Raw genomic sequence first — 18,857 nt, 5'->3', positions numbered from 1 at the left:
TCAGTGTAGGCCAAATAACAGAAGGTGGCTGAATGAGCTGGACTCCGGAGTGCACAATAAGTCACTGCAGAAATGTAAACACTTCATTAGTTCAATCATTCAATCAAGGAAGTAAATAATGACTTCTAAAAAACATGCAGGATGTTGATTCTGTTCAAAATCCGCTTCTAGGCATGAAGAGTGAACGATAAGTTAAAAGGATGTAATGCCCTTTTCAGGGTGCATGGAAAACGCGACCCTGGTCAGAATGAACAAAAAAAAATATCTGGCGCCATCTAGCGGTGACTTCTCGCTGCGTCCTCTAGCGGTGCGTCTGTAAATAGCCGCTGTGGCCGTGCATGGAGAAGGAAAGATGGCGGCCGGAGCTGACGCGGTCAGTAGCGGAGGACGCAGCAGCGGCTCCTCTGCGGCTCTGGAAGCTTCTCTGGACCGTCGGTTACAGGGAGTTAGTAACACCATGGAGTCAATTCAGAACTTATCGACCTGGTGTATCGAGAATAAGAAACATAACGCTGTGATAGTGCGTTACTGGATGAAGTGGATCAGAAAGTGTGAGTTACTGCTGCAGCACCAGCATACACACACACACACACACAGTGCTCTACAGACTGTTTTTACACATAATTCATATTAAATGTGAGTTTTGCTTTATTTGTGTGCGCAAAGTTTTTATTTTGTGCATTAATAATAATAATAATAATAATAATAATGAAGTGTTTATCAGCAGTAAGAGCTGCTGTAGCTGCTACATGCTATTGCTGCTGTTTTTGTAGGCCACATGGCATCTAATGCATGAAAAACCCACTCTGTATAGATCCCCAATCATCTCATTTGCATGCACATTCACTCCAGAAGTCCTTATAAGCCTTCTTATGAAGTTTATTGACCTGTAATACGACGCACATTTCATTTCGAGACTGTACCTGGACTTGCACACTGATTTATGTGCAATTTGTTCATAAAGCTTCTCAATGTTGCCTTAATTTCTGCAAGTTTGTCTGATTTCTACTCATTTCTACTCATGTTTGGTTGTAAATGATGAAAAATAGGACTAGAAATGGTCAGTCAATGATTCTAAGATGAGTGCATGTACATGTTTGGTCAACAAGAACGAATTCTTCAGCTGCTTGTGTTGATTTTGCTTATGTTGTTCCAAAATTATTGGGAAGGCCACACACATTCTGGGCAGGACTTTATTTTATTAGAGAAACTTCATCAGTTTTTGGCCAAATGGATGCCACAAAATGTTGGAGAAACTTCACATTAATGCTGTGAACCTCTTGTTCTGCCTCCACCCCCAAAGAGCTCAATTTGATTCAGATTTGGTGACTGGGAAGGCAATTGAAGATCACTGAACTTTTTGTCATGTTCAGATGCATGGTCATGCTCATTTTCTCAAAGAAACATCCTCAGTTTTCTGTCAAATGGATACCACAAAGTAGGGCTGCAACTATCGATTAGTTGTGTAGTCTAGTATTCTGTCGATTATTCCAGCTTTAATCGAGTAATCGGATAAGAAATACTTTTGCTTTAATAAAGAGCAAAAATAAATATGTATAAGATTAAATAAGACATGTCTCTCAAAACAAACTGTACATTTTTTATTCCTTGTGTACAGGACAGTTCAAAGAGAACATTTTGATATGCAAAAACAAATACTTCAAAAATAAATCAAATACTTTTAAAATGTAAACAGGCAACCTAAAACTAAGGCATAAATAATAATAAACAATAATACATAGACATCGCCTCTAATATTAGCAATTTTTAGAACTAAAGGTTTCAGCTAAAATCACACAGAACATAAAGCTTTAATAGTTTAAAAAAAAAAAAATTCCAGCTTAAAATGATCTCAAACTTTCTGTGGTTTTCTCTGTTCAGTTTCGTCTGTTCGCCCCTCGCTTTTTTCTCTCTCTCTCCATTCTGCAAGTCTGCGCTATCAAATCTCGACTGCGTCCTAAATCGCACTTCTATACTGAACAGTACGCAGGAGCGGCGAGCGTGTCCAAAAAACGTAGTATTCATTGAACTGTACGTGAAAAGTACCCGGATTAAGTCCTGTTAAGTGTGAGATTTCGGACGCAGCCCTCGGCTTCTTCGCGTCACCTGCCCACAGCGTGAACGCGTTGTGCAAAAGTGCTTATTGCTTGCTTATTGGTGTTGGCTTTGGATGGTTGCTTATTGGTGTTGGCTTTGGATGGTTGCTTATTGGTGTTGGCTTTGGATGGTTGCTTATTGGTGTTGGCTTTGGATGGTTGCTTATTGGTGTTGGCTTTGGATGGTTGCTTATTGGTGTTGGCTTTGGATGGTTGCTTATTGGTGTTGGCTTTGGATGGTTGCTTATTGGTGTTGGCTTTGGATGGTTGCTTATTGTTGCTGGCTTTGGATGGTTGCTTGTTGGTTGCTTGTTGGTTGCTTGTTGGTTGCTTGATGGTTGCTTTGGATGTTTGCTTTGGATGGTTGCTTATTGTTGCTGGCTTTGGATGGTTGCTTATTGGTGTTGGCTTTGGATGGTTGCTTATTGGTGTTGGCTTTGGATGGTTGCTTATTGGTGTTGGCTTTGGATGGTTGCTTATTGGTGTTGGCTTTGGATGGTTGCTTATTGGTGTTGGCTTTGGATGGTTGCTTATTGTTGCTGGCTTTGGATGGTTGCTTGTTGGTTGCTTGTTGGTTGCTTGTTGGTTGCTTGATGGTTGCTTTGGATGTTTGCTTTGGATGGTTGCTTATTGTTGCTGGCTTTGGATGGTTGCTTATTGGTGTTGGCTTTGGATGGTTGCTTATTGGTGTTGGCTTTGGATGGTTGCTTATTGGTGTTGGCTTTAGATGGTTGCTTATTGTTGCTGGCTTTGGATGGTTGCTTGTTGGTTGCTTGTTGGTTGCTTGTTGGTTGCTTGATGGTTGCTTTGGATGTTGGCTTTGGATGGTTGCTTGTTGGTTGCTTGATGGTTGCTTTGGATGGTTGCTTATTGTTGCTGGCTTTGGATGGTTGCTTGTTGGTGTTGGCTTTGGATGGTTGCTTGTTGGTTGCTTGATGGTTGCTTTGGATGGTTGCTTATTGTTGCTGGCTTTGGATGGTTGCTTGTTGGTTGCTTGTTGGTTGCTTGATGGTTGCTTGATGGTTGCTTTGGATGGTTGCTTATTGTTGCTGGCTTTGGATGGTTGCTTATTGTTGCTGGCTTTGGATGGTTGCTTGTTGGTTGCTTGATGGTTGCTTGTTGGTTGCTTGATGGTTGCTTTGGATGGTTGCTTGTTGGTGTTGGCTTTGGATGGTTGCTTATTGGTGTTGGCTTTGGATGGTTGCTTATTGGTGTTGGCTTTTGATGCTTGCTTGTCAGTGCTGGCTTTCTATATATTGGTTGCTTGTAAATGCTGGCTTTTCAATGACTGGTTGCTTGTCAAGGCTGGCTTTTAAATGGTTGGTTGCTTGTCAAGGCTGGCTTTTAAATGGTTGGTTGCTTGTCAAGGCTGGCTTTTAAATGGTTGGTTGCTTGTCAAGGCTGGCTTTTAAATGGTTGGTTGCTTGTCAAGGCTGGCTTTTAAATGGTTGGTTGCTTGTCAAGGCTGGCTTTTAAATGGTTGGTTGCTTGTCGAGGTTGGCTTTTCAATGACTGGTTGCTTGTTGGTTTGGTTTTTTCTGCTGGTTGATTGCTTGTCATGGCCAGTTTATCAGTGACTGGTTGCTTGTCAGTGCTAGCGTTTTAATGGTTGGTTGCTTGACAATGCTGGCTTTTCGATGGTTGGTCAATTGGTTTTTGTAAGTTTATGACTAGCTTGTTAGTGTTTTTTTTTTAAGGTGGTGATTTTTGGTTCTGGTTGTCTTGTCATGCAGGTTTCTAGGGTTTATGTGTTGGATGGTATTTATTTAGTTAGGACTTTGAAGATGTCTTGCTGCAGGTTTGTAACAATGTCTTGTTGAGTGGAATGTTTTTTGTCACTGCAGATTGTGGACTGGCTCGTTTGGGCCGTTTTTGGTGGTGGCTCGAGGTTTTGTGATCGTTAACGATTGTTCTTTGGTGCTGGTTTAAATTTTATGGTATTGTTTTTCTCCCATCTTGGACCCATCACCATAAAACATCCTGAATGAATGCCAAAAGTGTAACAATTGACTGCTGGCTTTTCAATGACTGGTTGCTTGTTGGTTTGGTTTTTTCTGCTGGTTGATTGCTTGTCATGGCCAGTTTATCAGTGACTGGTTGCTTGTCAGTGCTAGCTTTTTAATGGTTGGTTGCTTGACAGTGCTGGCTTTTCGATGGTTGGTTGCTTGTCTTTGACTTGTGTAGTCACCAACCACTTGTTTTGATTGAGCCAGCGGTGGAGTCGTCTTGCTTACAGTGTCATACACTTAATAGCCACAACAAAGAGAAACCCCATCCAACTTTCACTCAAGCTAACTTTGATGGTGATTTAGCATATCGGAATTGGAACCACTCGAGTGATCTGTGGCTGGGTGTTAGTTTACAATTTGTACAGCGACTTTGTTGGTGCAGGTTTATGACGGCAGTGTCTTTGGGCTGTGGTTTTTGAACTATGACTTGTTGATGCTCGTAACTGTGACTTGTTGGCTTTTGACACAGTAGGAGTTGTGATTGTCACACAAATTCAATTCATGAATTGTTATGAAAATGACAGAATATAAACTAGCCAATTAAAAATAACTGGTTAATGACGATGGCACAGGTTGTACCATGTTGGTTGGTTGGCGTAAGCACAGATTTTATGTCAATGAACGTTCGGCGGCCGGTCGGTGCAGGTTTATGGTGACGGCCGGTCGGTGCAGGTTTATGGTGACGGCCGGTCGGTGCAGGTTTATGGTGACGGCCGGTCGGTGCAGGTTTATGATGACGGCCGGTCGGTGCAGGTTTATGGTGACGGCCGGTCGGTGCAGGTTTATGGTGACGGCCGGTCGGTGCAGGTTTATGGTGACGGCCGGTCGGTGCAGGTTTATGATGACGGCCGCTCGGTGCAGGTTTATGACAATGGCCTGTTGGCACAGACGCAGGTTGTACCACGATGGTCGGCCGGCGTAAGAGCAGGTTTGGATTTAACATTTTGATGCCCTGTGTTTTGCTTCAGGTTTTTGTTAAATTGTTTTGGTGCTGTTTATGATATAGGTTTTTTGTGGTTGCTTGTGTGTGATTTGGACTGTCAGGTTTATGCTTGTTTGTGGAGCAGCATCATAAGTTGAAAGAGTTTATGATGAATATGAAGTGGCTTTGATTATGGCTATGGCTCAGGGTTTTGATTCGTACAGGTTTATGATTATTGGCGCAGTGACGTGCTGGTTTTTGTAAGTTTATGACTGTAGCTTGTTGATAGTATTTTTTTTGAGGTGGTGATTTTTGGTTCTGGCTGACTTGTCATGCAGGTTTCTAGGGTTTTTGGGTAGTTGTGGTTTTTGACAGTGTTGGATGGTATTTATTTAATTAGGACTTTGAAGATGTCTTGTTGAATGGAATGTTTTTTGTCACTGCAGATTGTGGACTGGCTCGTTTGGGCCGTTTTTGGTGGTGGCTCGAGGTTTTGTGATCGTTAACGATTGTTCTTTGGTGCTGGTTTTAATTTTATGGTATTGTTTTTCTCCCATCTTGGACCCATCACCATAAAACATCCTGAATGAATGCCAAAAGTATAACAATTAAGACAAAGGCTACACATGTCCAGAACAGCAACCACCACCACCAAGAAACAGCAAGAGAAACCCTTACCCAAGATAATACAGAAACAATCCACTAAAACAAGCACAGAACACTGATTCATGCCGTGACTATCACAAGTGTGAAAACATGGTGTTACAAAAACAAACTAACAATCTCCCACCTTACATTGTGATGCTGCTTTGTCAGTTTGGTTTTTAATGGTGGTGTGTTAATGCTGGTCTTTGACAATTGCTTGTTGTTTGAAGTTTCTGATAAAGATTTCTGATTATTGCTCGATGGTGTTTTTGGTGCAGGCTACAACAAGTACACATGCCTGAAACCATATAAGAAATTCTTACACAAGACAACACAAGAACGGTGTTAACCTACCTCGCAGCCATAAAAATGAAATATAAAATGCCCCAAAATATAAAGACAAGATAAAATAAACATAGGCAGACAGAAACTTAATGTATGTCCTGCTTTTAAATGACACATCTTAAACATGGCGTTGCATTGATACTCACGATTAACGCTTCCCCCACTCTGTGATATCTGCAGAATACTTCTATCCATTAAACACATACAGACTGAATGTTTAAATACTCACAGGAACAACGATCTCTAACAATACCAAAGACAAAAATCTGTAACCAAACCAATATGAAAACAATCCTTGACTTCTTGAAAACAATTGGTATAAAAGAGAGTGTTTAAAGCATATCAGATCAACCCTTGACAAGGATGATAGACTGACATGAGAATAATCTACCCTTTCTTCTACCCAAATAAATACATAAATAAATAAATACATTTTGTTGCAGGCTTTTCTATTTACTTTTTCAAAACTTTTTTATTGACAGTTTTTCAATCAAGTGTAAAAAGTGGTGTAAAAAATCAAATAAATTAATAAATCGACAGTTGTTGTTTTTTTTTATATACTGTATATATATATATATATTTTTTTTTTTTTTTTTTTTTTTTTTTTTATGTATTTTTGTCCCCTTTTTCTCCCGACTTTTTAGCGCATCCAATTGCCTAATTGCATCACGCTTCCTGATTTGAGGAGAGCAAAGCTAACCCACGCCCCCCTCCGACACGTATGCATTTTATCACCCACACTAGGCACGTGCATATATGCGAATCAGCCTTGTGTATGGAGAGACACACCCTGATCAACGCACTCTTTCCCCACCTCTGTTCAGGCGCCATCAATCATCCAGCAGAGGGCGTAGTGCATCAGTTACGAGGAGTCCCTGTCCGGCTTAATAACCCACCTCTATGAACAAAAGGCCAATCATTGTTCATGTGGCTGCTCAGCCCAGCCGGCAGGCAGAGCTGAGACTCGATACGGTATATTCAAAATCCCAGCTCTGGTGCGCTAGCATGTGTTTTTACTGATGCGCCACCTGAGCGGCCATTGACAGTTTACGTTTTCAGCATTTAGCAGACGCTTTTATCCAAAGCGACTTACACACAATGAGCGGAACACGATGAGCAATTGAGGGTTAAGACTCAACAGTGGCAACTTTGGTGGTGGCGGGGCTTGAACCGGCAACCTCTGTTTATTAGTCCAGTACCTTAACCACTGAGCTATCACTGGCCCCAGCTGACAGTTGTTTTTGACAGTTGATTGTTACTGTTCTTTAGGGTTTTTTATTGATGTGTCGTGGTAGCTTCTGATGTGCCTTGATTGTGCTAATTCAGAGACATTTTTAGGTTGTAATTGTAAGCAATTTTTTTACATTAATGAAGTGCGTTCACTTTTACCATTGCAACCGGTTGGCTTCTTAACGATGGTGCCATAAATGATTTAAATTTTCTCATCTGTAAACAGATGCCCTGACATTTATTCATTACTTCTTTTCTCTGCAGCGGAAGTGAATCACAGGTTGAATCTGTTCTACCTTGCTAATGACATCATACAGAACTGCAAGAGAAGGAATGCCATCGTGTACCGTAGCACCTTCGCTGAAGTGCTGCCTGATGCCGCCCTGCTGGTCAGGTGTGTTTATCCAAAATACTCACTTTTTTTTTCCATATTAATTAAGTAAGATAGATTTATTGCAATTAATATTGTGTGTGTGTGTGTATATGTGTGTATATGATTAGGGAAGGTAAAGTACGTAAATCAGTAGAAAGGATCTTCAACATTTGGAAGGAGCGGAACGTTTATCCAGAAGAGCTGATCACAGAGCTGAAGGCAAATCTTCAAAAAAAAGAGACGCCGCCTCCACCGCCAGCACCACCTAAAGGTAAACACCGTACTTGAATTGTCTGAACTTCTAAGTTTGAGTTTCAGCAGTGCTACTGACCTGGCTGGGCTCTCGACAGACACATGTCATGTCTGAGGAAGGGAAGGTCAGATAAAGTTTCTCCTCATTCCTGTTGCATCAGTGGTGCTAGTATGTGGCTGTTCTCTGCCAGTGTGGTGGTGGTGCAGGTGGCAGAAGGATTGTTTGTTTGTTTATTAGGATTTTAATATCATGTTTAACACTTTGGTTACGTTCATGACAGACACGTTAGTTACACATTACATAAGATTAATCAATTCACAAGTTTATATTGAACACAGTCATGGACAATTTAGTATCTCCAATTCACATTCCTTGCATGTCTTTGGACTGTGGGAGGAAACTGAAGCACCTGGAGGAAACCCACGCAGACATGGGGAGAACATGCAAACTCCACACAGAAAGGACCCGGACCGCCCCATCTGGGGATCGAACCCAGGACCTTCCTGTTGTGCGGCAACAGTGCTACCCACTTAGCCACCATGCCGCCCAGGAGGATTTAGTAAAAAATTTGAAACGACTAAGTAAGGAGAAAATGTTTGCAATTTTGTGCGATGGACTGGTGCCCTGTTCAGGGTGTTTCTGTGTGCCTTACGCCCATTAAGAGCTGGGATAGGTTCCAGCACCCCCTGCGACCCTGATTAGGATAAGCAGCTTAGAAAGTGAGTGAGTGTTTGTAATTTTTGTAAATTATGTTTATCTGTCCTTCTTACAGTTCCCGTTACCTCCAAAGCTGCTCTGAAGGCCAAGATTGTGGCAGAGTTCGCAGTAAGTGTGCATCCTGTATTAAATCCCATGACAACTTTCGCAACAAATTTTTTAACTTGTATTGTTTTTTTCTCTTTTAGCCGCAGGCATTTCTGGAGCGCTTGGTTGCGTATAAACGCTCGCTAGATGAGAGCGATCTGAGGGAGAACCAACTATCGTCTCTCAGAGTCGACGTTTGCAGCTCTGAGGCTCTCAAACTACTTAAAGGTTTGTTCAGGAATTCTGGCGTTTATCAGTCTAACTGAATCATTTTCACATTTTAGTTGAATAATAGGATCATAAATGTCTGAATTCTGTCTGTGTGTAGATAAAGCAGGAGGAAATGTATTTGCAAAGGAATTTGAGGAAGGCAGCACCAAGCTGCAGGAGTTTGTGAAGTTTTTGCAAGGACAGATGCAGACAGGACCGGCGCTGCATGAGGTTCTGGGGAACGCAGAAGTTTTCTACCAGATGCAGTACAAAGAGGTCAAAATCGTTGCTAATGTGAGTCATTTCTGTTTAACCCATTTAAACATTACGTTTGTTGCTGTGCAGAATGTAGAACCATCTTTGCTCTTAGAACATCAGTTCCTTTGAGAACTGCAGGTTCATGATGTAGATGATGTAGATTTAGATCTGGTGACTGGGAAGGCCATTTAAGTACACTGAACACAATTATAATTTATATAGTTTATTATAGCAGTTTGAGATGACCTGTGCTTTTGACATGGCGCACTATCTTGCTGGAAGTCTGTATTATTATGGTCATTTGTAATGTGGTGGAAAAACCCTTAATGAAATACCTCAGAGATTGTGAATAGAAAAGAGTTTTAATCTTGTCGGCAAAGAAGGAGCACACAGAGACTCTGTAAATGCAATCCAAAAAAAAATCACCCTTATATACTCTCTTCAGTGACCTTGTAGGACAGTGTTAATTCCATCATTAGAACATAGGAACTGGTCTAAACCAGCCAGAACTGGGTATTGGACGTCATACAATGCAATTGACACACTTCTTATCACGTACACATTCAGTGACATTCCAAATTCATTGATTTTGAGTCCAGTGTAGCTTCAGATTCTTGTTTTTGGCTTGGAATTCGTCATTGTGTGCTGTCGTAGCCCATCCACCTTAAGATCTGAAGCGTTGAGTTCCCAGATGCTCTTTAGCTCTTCATGGTTGTAAAAGGTAGCCTCTCTATTAAGACTGGCATTTGCACTCGTAGAACTGCCACTTACTGGATGTTTTTTGTTGCACTATGCTGTGTGAATAGTAGACACTGTTGTAGCAGAAATCCCAAAAGATCACACAGTTCCATCTGGCACCATCACAAGCGAAAGGGTGAAACTGTAACTGTGCATGCTCAGTGTGTTAGCGGTCAGGGTTGAAAGACAACTATGTTTTTATACTTATGAAATGAAACGGCTCATGGTGAGGTGTTCTATAACTGTGTAATTCGCACAGTCACTATATTTTCAGTGCTTTTTAATTCTGTCGTTTATGTCAATTTATACGTCTCTCTATCTCTGTTCAGGCATATCAGACATTCGCTAACCGAGTCTCCAATCTTAAACGTAAACTCGATGCACTAAAGGCGACACTGCCAGACTCTGAGGAACCTCCTGTCCCCTCACCCTTAGAGGACGCACCCTCGCCCTCATCCTCTGCCTCCGAATCATCCCTCCAAGGACTGGGGCATCCTCAACGAACGAGGGATGGAAAGAATAGTCAAGACATGGAGGGTGTGGAGAACATGGATGTGTCTGATAAGGAAGACACTACAAAAACGAGTGCCGTTGGTGAGTTTCTCTTACAAGCCGCCATGCGGTGCATCCCAAATCTCATAGTTAGTAAGTTGTATAAGCAGGTTAGTAATGCAATGAGCAGCCACAACACCGCTTTCTTAACCAGACAACAAAATTAGTATTTATTGTCTTCAGTATTTAGAAGCTTTGAAATGTTAACTAAATATTCTGTTGTTTATTTTTCTATTTTCCCTCAGTTGAAGAAAAAAAAGAAAAAATGCTTCCTACTGTGGTTTCCAAGGCCTCCAATGCAACAATAACAAAGTCCCCTAATGTAGCACCTCCGGCAAAGACAGCGACCGAACCCGCAGCCAATCAGACGACCTCCTCATCGTCGGCATCCACAGTCACCAGTCCTGTGAGAGCCGCTCCTCTGAATCTGGCCAACGTGGATCTGGGGAAGATCAGCTCGATTCTGAGCAGCCTCACCAACGCCATGAAGAATTCAGGTAAGATACAGCAGGCCACATCAAACACAAATCAAATGCTTAATACAAACCTTCCCTTGTCACCTTACTTATAGCAGCAGTAAACTGTGGGGTAAAGAAGCGCCCAAGTGTTTCACGTGTGTTTGAGAAGATGTGCTTGCCTGTTGTCTTGTGTGGGTACATGCATGTGGTCACAATTGCTATAGGAAATTGGCTTTGTCTAATACATTAGACATTAGATAGCGTTTTTCTTACAATAAACCGTTATTATTGATATTTTCCATTGTGTTATTTTTGTCTCACAGGTGTGAGTCCTAGTCCAGTGTCCCGTCCCTCTCCTGGAACTCCCACTACTCCAAGCCACACCCCAACAACAAAAGCCCCACCCATTACTGGAGGTGCAGCACCCAACCCACTAGCCAGCATCCTGTCCAAGGTGGATATTTCACCTGAGGGAATCCTGAACGTCCTCACCAAGACAAACAAGCATGCAGGTACAGTGTGTGTGGAGTGGGGGTTCACGGGAAACCAAATATTTGGTTATTCAGTTGAGGTGTCTGGTGAGTCCACATGGTTTCCCCTTCACTGTGAATGTACACTGTAGAACACTTAGCCACGGTGCCACCCCACATGATGTTTTTTTTTTTTTGACAGTGGAACTGGTGCTTTGCAGAAAGTGAATGGAATTCTAAAAAAAAAAAAAAAAAGACGGATGCCTCTAAATTCTTTCATTTTGGATGAAATTGCAGCTCTGGGAACAAATCTGTTGAAATGGCCTTTACAAAGTCCTGACTTAGAATCTTTGCATCTGACAATTCTGCTAAGCAGTGTGGATCCAGAGTTGTAGCGTAAGATTTCTGATGGATGTAAAGCAATTGATGTAAAGAGATGTAAAACCAAGTCTAAGATGTGTTGTCTATATATTTGACCCGGCAAGTGTTCCAGTCATTCAGTCAAAGAAACAGAAAAGTTGTGGAAACTTTTGACCTTACTTGTTTTTTCTCTTGCTCAGGTCTTTCTTCTCTGCTCACCTCTGCCCGTGCTGGTTCTCTCACCTCCTCAAACCCTGCTCCCTCATCATCCACTGTCACCACAGCAACAACCACCACCACCAGCACTGTGACCCCAACAACGCCAAGCACCCCAAAGACCCCGAAGGTTTCAGGAAGCAACAGCTTAACCTGCAATTCGGAGCATAAGAAAGTAACGGACTGTGAGAGAGACAAAGTGAAAGAGCGAAAGAAAGAGAACATAAGGACACCAAGTTTGGAGTCCAAAATCAACAGTTTCCTTCAGGGCAATCCAGCATTCGCCAGCGTCTTCCAGACCGAAAGTAACAGCCCACTGATTGTGGGCGGAGATGCCACACCAGTGCGGGACGAAAGGGGGGCAACTCCAACTCAAGATGAGATGATTGACAGCCTCACTGGTCACTCCCACAAAACTAGCACTTCACCATGGGACACTGAAGACCGGAAGGACAAGGACTATCGAACCCCACCACTTAAAAGCAAAGAGCTGGAAGCAGCGAAAAGGAGGATTGAGGCGTCACCTAGTCGTGCCTCAACCTCTTCTACTTCCTCTTCTGGACAGGAACTGAACACGAAATCTAAGTTGGAAGTCAGAAGAACGAGCGTTGGACCTTCAAACGTAGGAAAAATTAAGGAGGAGAAACCAGGGAAGAGGAAGGAGCAAGCCGTGGCCGGAGACAACGAACGCTACCGTCGCATTGAAACCGTGGTTACCAAGGTGACCAGCGATAATGCAACGGCCGTAGAAACGCTCGGCTACAGCAATCGCATCCAGACGGTGGAGGGCATCCGTTCTGTTGGTCGAGGTCCCAGGAGGTTAAGCGACGCTTCGTGGTATGAAGAGGCGGAGTTTATGGAAGCCACTCCCCCACCTCATCACGGAAACCATGCTTCTGAGAGTTCTGGAGACCTGGCCACACCCCCTGTTCATTTACTGCCCCAGTACCCACCACCGCCTTCCCCATTCTTCTCTTCTCAACCCCTGCCCCCATCACCCGTAGCACACCCTCTTGTTGCGCCCCCTCTTCTTGTCCCACCCCCTCCCCCTCCTCCACCTAGGGACTTCCCTCCCTCCCCTACTGTGATGATGGGTGGCATCTTGGTGCCCCTTGACCGAGCTTTGGCCCTTCAACATGCCAATGCACAGCCAGACATGGCAGGTCAGGGGGGAGGGTCCAGTCGTGGAAATGGGGCTATTGCTCCTACGTTGCTGCGCCCTCTCCATCGCCCCCTATTGGGGCAGCATCCAATTCCATCCTCTCCAGCCACCCCAAACGCACCCATGACCCCGACGTCCAGAGAGCCCCGGGGGCTTTTGCCCTCCCCAACCAGAGCCCTTTTGAATTTGCCTTCTCCAACACAGCATCTTCCATTGCCCCTTTCATGTCCCCGAGAGCCCTTGTTGCCAGGAGCAAAGCGACCCGGCTCCGCCTACCAAGGCGGGTTGTTGCACACCCCTAAACGACCCTACATGCCGCCTCGTTATTAATGTCAGCAGCTCATAATATTGTAGAAAACATGTCTAATCAGACGCACACACTCGATAAGGCCCTGCCCTTTTGTTGCTAGGGTGATGTTGAGTTATTCCAGTCTAAACACATGCCTTCTTAAACCTCGCCCATTTACCCAGGCTTCTGAAAGCTACCTACGTTCACTTGTTAACAGAAAGTGAAACAAAATCAGAGTGATGAACTAGTAAACGGCGAAAGATGAACAGTAATGGAAAAGGTGGTTATTCCGATCGTTTCCACTTCCTTTCGTACGAAAGTGTGTGTGCGTGTGAGAGGGAGTGTGTGAACGTTAAAAAAAAGATAATTCTGCACTACCAGAGTCTCTGATTCTACATGTAAATAGAAACTTTAGCTTTAGCGCTTTCTTTTCTGTGTGTGGCTTCTGCTTTCCAACTCTCCATCTCTCTGTAAATGAATCTCACTTTCACTTCTGCTTCTGATCTTCTACCGTGGATCCACAGTGCAGGTCACATGTTTACATACACCTCTAAGGCGCATGTACATCATGCCAGATTTGGGATTCCATTCATTTCTGCAACAGTTTTTTTTCTATGACTAAATGACAAAAAAAGCAAAGAAATTCACCCGTTTGAGTTAACGTATACATATAGCTAGATTTATGCATCTATTAGACATGGATTTCTATGGGAAAGTCTAGGGTGCTTAGTACAGATCCCAGTAAATGCTTTATAGAAGTCAGGGATGTCTGAAGACCTGCTTTTTAGCAACTTCAGGTCCAAAGATGGTCTATACAAACAAATTATGTGGAACAGTGGGTCTCTCTTTGCTAAGTTTGGGAAGCAAATCGAAAATGACATCTTATACTGAGAGGAAGTGGTGGCTGTGTATCAGAAAGTTGCCTGAGCCTTCCTAAACGGTCTTCCTTTACTTCTAATTGTAAGTCTTGGAACCATTTCCAAGCACTTTCCATTCCTAGAATAATCTGTTCAACAGTTTACTGTATATACCAACTACATGGAAAAGTGGTCTCTCCTCCAAGGTTGGGAACATCTTACACTGAGAGAAAATTTGTCCAATGGTCAGGTATAATCCATAAACTAGTCTGCCATGAATAGGAAACTGCTGGAACACTGGTCCCACTAAGCACTCAAGCTATGACCGAGATTAAATGCATGTTGCTTACAGGTGTATGTAAACTTGTGACTGATAGGTAAATACATTAGGTTTTGAGCAAATAGAACAAACTAGCTGAGAAGAAAACCAACAGCTCGTCTCTAAAATGCTTTCTTCTTTCTGTCTTGGATCTTCTGATTTTTTTCCAGTTCTCGGGTGTACTGTTGCTAATAAAAGCCCTGTGCTGAGAAACCACATTGATGGAGGGCTTACGTTTCTTTCCACTTCTAAACATCACGTTTGGTTTGTTCTGGTGTGGCTTGTTCTCCTTTCTGAAGAAAGTGTGAAATCAAAGCGTGTAAATAATATCAAATTATGATTTTGTGTATTTATTTCAGATCTGTACAGGCACATGTTGGATTTAATGCTGTAAAACACTATATGGCCAAAGCTTGTTGAACATCCCATCCTAAAGCCAAATGTATTAATATGGAACCTCCACTCTTTTCAAAGGGCTTCTCATCAAATTCTGGAGTCAACTCCAAAAATAATTTGTATGGACAGGCATTGATTGTTGAACGATAAGCCCTGGCTCATAATTTATGTTCCAATGTATGCCCAAAGATTGAGGGCCAGTGAAGTTTCTTTACAGCAAACTTATCAAACCATGTCTTTAAGGACTTTGCCTTCCTTTGTTGCTGTAAAGTTGTTATTTTTTTATAAGCTGCTAGCAATGGGTGTGACAAACTTTTGAAATCAATTATTAGGAGGGGTGTTGACATACTTTTGGCCATATAGTGTGAGCTTTGGGATGTTTACTCAAAGAGCCACAATCCCTTTCACCCACCCAAGCCCGCAGTTGCTTGTTTTCTTCCCTCATGAGTTTTTGTTGCTTGGGTGAAGCACCTTGTTTTTGCACCACTATACCTATAATAACACAACATCTCTCTAATCAGACACGCCCAATTAGGTTCCACCCCTGACAGGCTCTGAATTCTTCATATGTGGACAAAACACCATTTCTGACCCAATTACTATTATGAATATCTTTAAAATAAGTGATTGTAAAGTTTTGTGAGTTGCCATTCTCTTAATTTAGTGTAGGTTTAGAATTTGGAAAAAGTCATTATAAAAGTTGGCTGTGAACAGCACTAAAACTAAGCCACGTCCATCGTTTTTTTTCTTCTAAAACCCCGCCCCAAAAGAAAAGATTTAATTCACAATACACGCAAAACATCATCTTCTTAAATAGGAATGTTTAGGAAATGAACTTACCATTTGATTCAGTTCTCTCCGAGGTGTCTCCACACATCGTTAATTAAATTTTATGTCCTGTACAGAGATTTCAACACTTGTTTACTAGAACTGAATTTATGGCTGTAGCCCAAACCCCACATAGTGTGTAACTATACCATTCAGAGTTCATAGTTACACAATAGAATAATGGAAAGAACCATGTGATATAATACTACATGTACAAGAACTCATGTCATCTTTCCTCTTTGGGTGTGTTCGTAACACTGAATGGCTGAAATGTTGAACATTTAAGGAACATGGTGGTGGTATATGGTGTCGTCTTTTGTCTTGTATACATTAACAATCAGTTAATACCTACAGTGCTATGCAAAGGTTTCACACCCCTGTTCAAATCCCAAATTAGTTGATTTTCTATGATTAAAAAAACATGAACACATCCTCTAAAGGGAAGAGAACTACCATTATGGCAGCTGAATATAAAAACCCACAATTAACAATGGTTAATTCAAGATTCAAACTATTTGTTACCTTTAAATTGCATTTTGTTTTGAGTGGCATGTTAATCAAAATGTGCCACAGTGTTCAGATCAGCTGTTGAGTTATCGCAATAGTGTTCAAATAACTTTAATTTTCCTTCATATGTCTAAAAAAGTTGCGACATACACAATTCGGCTGAATTAAAGAGAAGCCATTAGGTGAAAACATTAAAATTGTCAACTTGATTCAAAAAGAAAAAAAAAAATCATATGCTGTGGTTGCTAATTTTTGTAAATTGCTTATTATGCCTAATTTATAAATGAAACTTTATGATAGTTTGTATGTACAGGGAAAAAATAGTTTGGTTTCAGGCATTCATTGGGGTCTTGAAACTTATTTTTCTTTGGATAAGCGGGGCAGCTGTAAATAGACTTTTGCTAAAATATGTCATGACTTGTGTATCTGTCACATTTCAGTTTATGTCAAATGTAGTAAGCAAACCATGATTGTGCAAATGTTTACTTTTTCTAGAGGATGTGTTCACTTATTTCCACTGGCAAAAAAAGATCAACAAATTGTGACATTTCACTAGGAGTGTAAAATCTTTTGTAGACAACTGTATCTGAGATTTTTTTCAGTACCGGTCAAAAGTTTACATATACTACTGTAAGTAATATTTAACAATTTATTCAGAAAACTCATGATTGAAATACATGTCCAGTGTATGTTAACTTTTGACCTCAACTAAACACCAACTGGTATCTATTTCACTTTAAACTCATTAATATTTGACTATTGTAAATATTTGCTATTGATATAAAGGTGTAAACTTGATGCGTATTCTCCTCACATGAAGATTTCTGCATGAACACACAAAGTGTCTCTGTCCCAAACACACAAGTTTCACTACTATAATCGTGGACATTTTAGGGTTCTGTGTCAAAGTATGTGGACATCTGACCATAAGCTTGTTGAACCTCTTAGTCCAAACCTGTTGGCACTAATTTAATGTTGCCACTCTTTTGTGTTAATGACAGCCCTCACTTTTATTACAATAATTTAGAATGTGCCTCTGTAAATTTGTCCATTTATTCAAAAGAGCATTTAAATATTATATGAGGCCCGACTTGCAATTGACATTCCAGTTTTTCCCAATGATCAGGAGTGTCAAGGTTATAACTATGTTTAGTCCACAGCATTTTTTCACACACAAACTTGTCAAATCATAAAACCATATCTTTATGGACCTCACTTCATGCACAGGGTTACATTGCTGGGGGAAAAAAAAAACCTTTCCTAGTAAGGAATAGTGTTCACATACTTTTGGCCATATAGTTAATTGTAACCAATCCTGGGTGTCCTGTGGGTTATCACTAGACAGCCCAAAATCAGGTATGGCTGACACTGACACAGTCTAGTAGGCCTAATCTCTCTTAACCACAGCAGAATTAAAATTGTTCATTGTTTATGCAGAACTGTTTTTTTCCCCACACTGTGTGAAATTAGTCACCACCTGCATTTTATGCAAGATTGAGATTCCTGATATTGAACAAAATGATGTTATTTTGGCTCATTTGTAATAAGACCTAAAGGTTAGGAACCACAGGATCGGGTTTATTCTTTTTCAGTTGTGAATCATTTTGGATTAGAGCTTAAAATTATTCAAGCATGTGCTGAAAGCATAAACATGAAGGGACCATAGAGCCAAATCCCAACTTGCCTTATATATACATAGCAGTACCAGATTCCTTATTACTGATTACAGCTGGTGATTTTTTTTTTTTTCTCATAGCATATATTTTTTTAGGAAGTCAGCAATGTCACTTGATGCCAGTTTCTTAAGCAATCTCTTATTTAAAAAAAAAAAAAAAAAAAAGAATATTTGACCCAGTGATCCAGTGAATCCAACAAACCTATAGTGTGGCATGGAGTGACATTAACTTGAATCTCTTCCCTTATGGCTCTGGGTGATTCAGCTCCAGTCTATTTGGGCATAATTTTGTTGGATGTAAGGTAGAAGAAAATGTTTTATTACGACATAACTACAATTAATCACCACATTTAAATATTGTTGTGGCCACACACGCCATGTTAATTACACAGCCTCTGCCTACAAGCATTATGTCTTTCTAGTGACAATATGATGACAATTTTGAGAGTAGGAACGTCCATGTACTTTTTATTTACAGACTACTGTTTGTACAGATTACCTTGGGTCTGTGTGGTCTGAATGTGGATTTCTATCCAGAGCTTTTTATGCGAACTAGCCCTGTTTATATGGGCACAAAGAATTCACCAACTGTGGTCAAAGAATGGGTAATGAGGGGGCAGTTGTAGCCTAGTGGTTAAGGTACCCTCCTAGTAATCAGAGTTGCTGGTTCAAACCCCACCATTGCTAGGTTGCCACCGTTGGGCCCTTGAGCAAGGTCCTTAACCCTCAGTTGCTTAGTATACTGTCAGTACTGTAAGTCGCTTTGGATAAAAGCGTCTGCTAAATGCTGAAAATGTAAATAAGGAATTAGGAGCACATGCCACAAAGCTACATGACATTGTAGACCTTTCTTGTCTGTGAAATTAATTGTGCTCCAATCATTGT

General features: G+C 41.4%; 2 protein-coding genes across 2 annotated transcripts in view; both read left to right on the top strand.

Moving 5' to 3' along the window:
* The first annotated feature begins 352 nt into the window (after positions 1-352).
* On the top strand, positions 353-14,784 carry rprd2b (regulation of nuclear pre-mRNA domain containing 2b). The gene is made up of 10 exons (XM_062992609.1): positions 353-551; positions 7,512-7,641; positions 7,749-7,891; positions 8,646-8,698; positions 8,779-8,905; positions 9,006-9,181; positions 10,213-10,477; positions 10,681-10,932; positions 11,217-11,405; positions 11,924-14,784. Exons 1-10 carry the CDS (start codon positions 353-355, stop codon positions 13,429-13,431), a joined length of 3,042 nt encoding a protein of 1,013 aa, XP_062848679.1. The 3' UTR covers positions 13,432-14,784.
* Positions 13,451-18,857, top strand: part of tars2 (threonyl-tRNA synthetase 2, mitochondrial) — a 22,285-nt gene continuing 16,878 nt past the window's right edge. Inside the window, exon 1 of the mRNA XM_062992611.1 lies at positions 13,451-13,670. Coding sequence (XP_062848681.1) covers positions 13,662-13,670 — 9 coding nt within the window. The 5' untranslated portion in view covers positions 13,451-13,661. The remainder of the gene's footprint in view (positions 13,671-18,857) is intronic.

The sequence above is a fragment of the Trichomycterus rosablanca genome, chromosome 3, assembly GCF_030014385.1.
Source record: "Trichomycterus rosablanca isolate fTriRos1 chromosome 3, fTriRos1.hap1, whole genome shotgun sequence".
NCBI lineage: Eukaryota > Metazoa > Chordata > Actinopteri > Siluriformes > Trichomycteridae > Trichomycterus > Trichomycterus rosablanca.
This window is presented reverse-complemented; position numbering and strand designations above follow the sequence as displayed.

Bases quoted from the DNA above. Each gene is read 5' to 3' on its own strand.
- rprd2b (XM_062992609.1), top strand. From the start codon at position 353: ATGGCGGCCGGAGCTGACGCGGTCAGTAGCGGAGGACGCAGCAGCGGC. The intron at 552-7,511 runs GTGAGTTACTGC...TTTTCTCTGCAG, and splicing joins GATGAAGTGGATCAGAAAGT to CGGAAGTGAATCACAGGTTG. The intron at 8,699-8,778 runs GTAAGTGTGCAT...TTTCTCTTTTAG, and splicing joins AGATTGTGGCAGAGTTCGCA to CCGCAGGCATTTCTGGAGCG.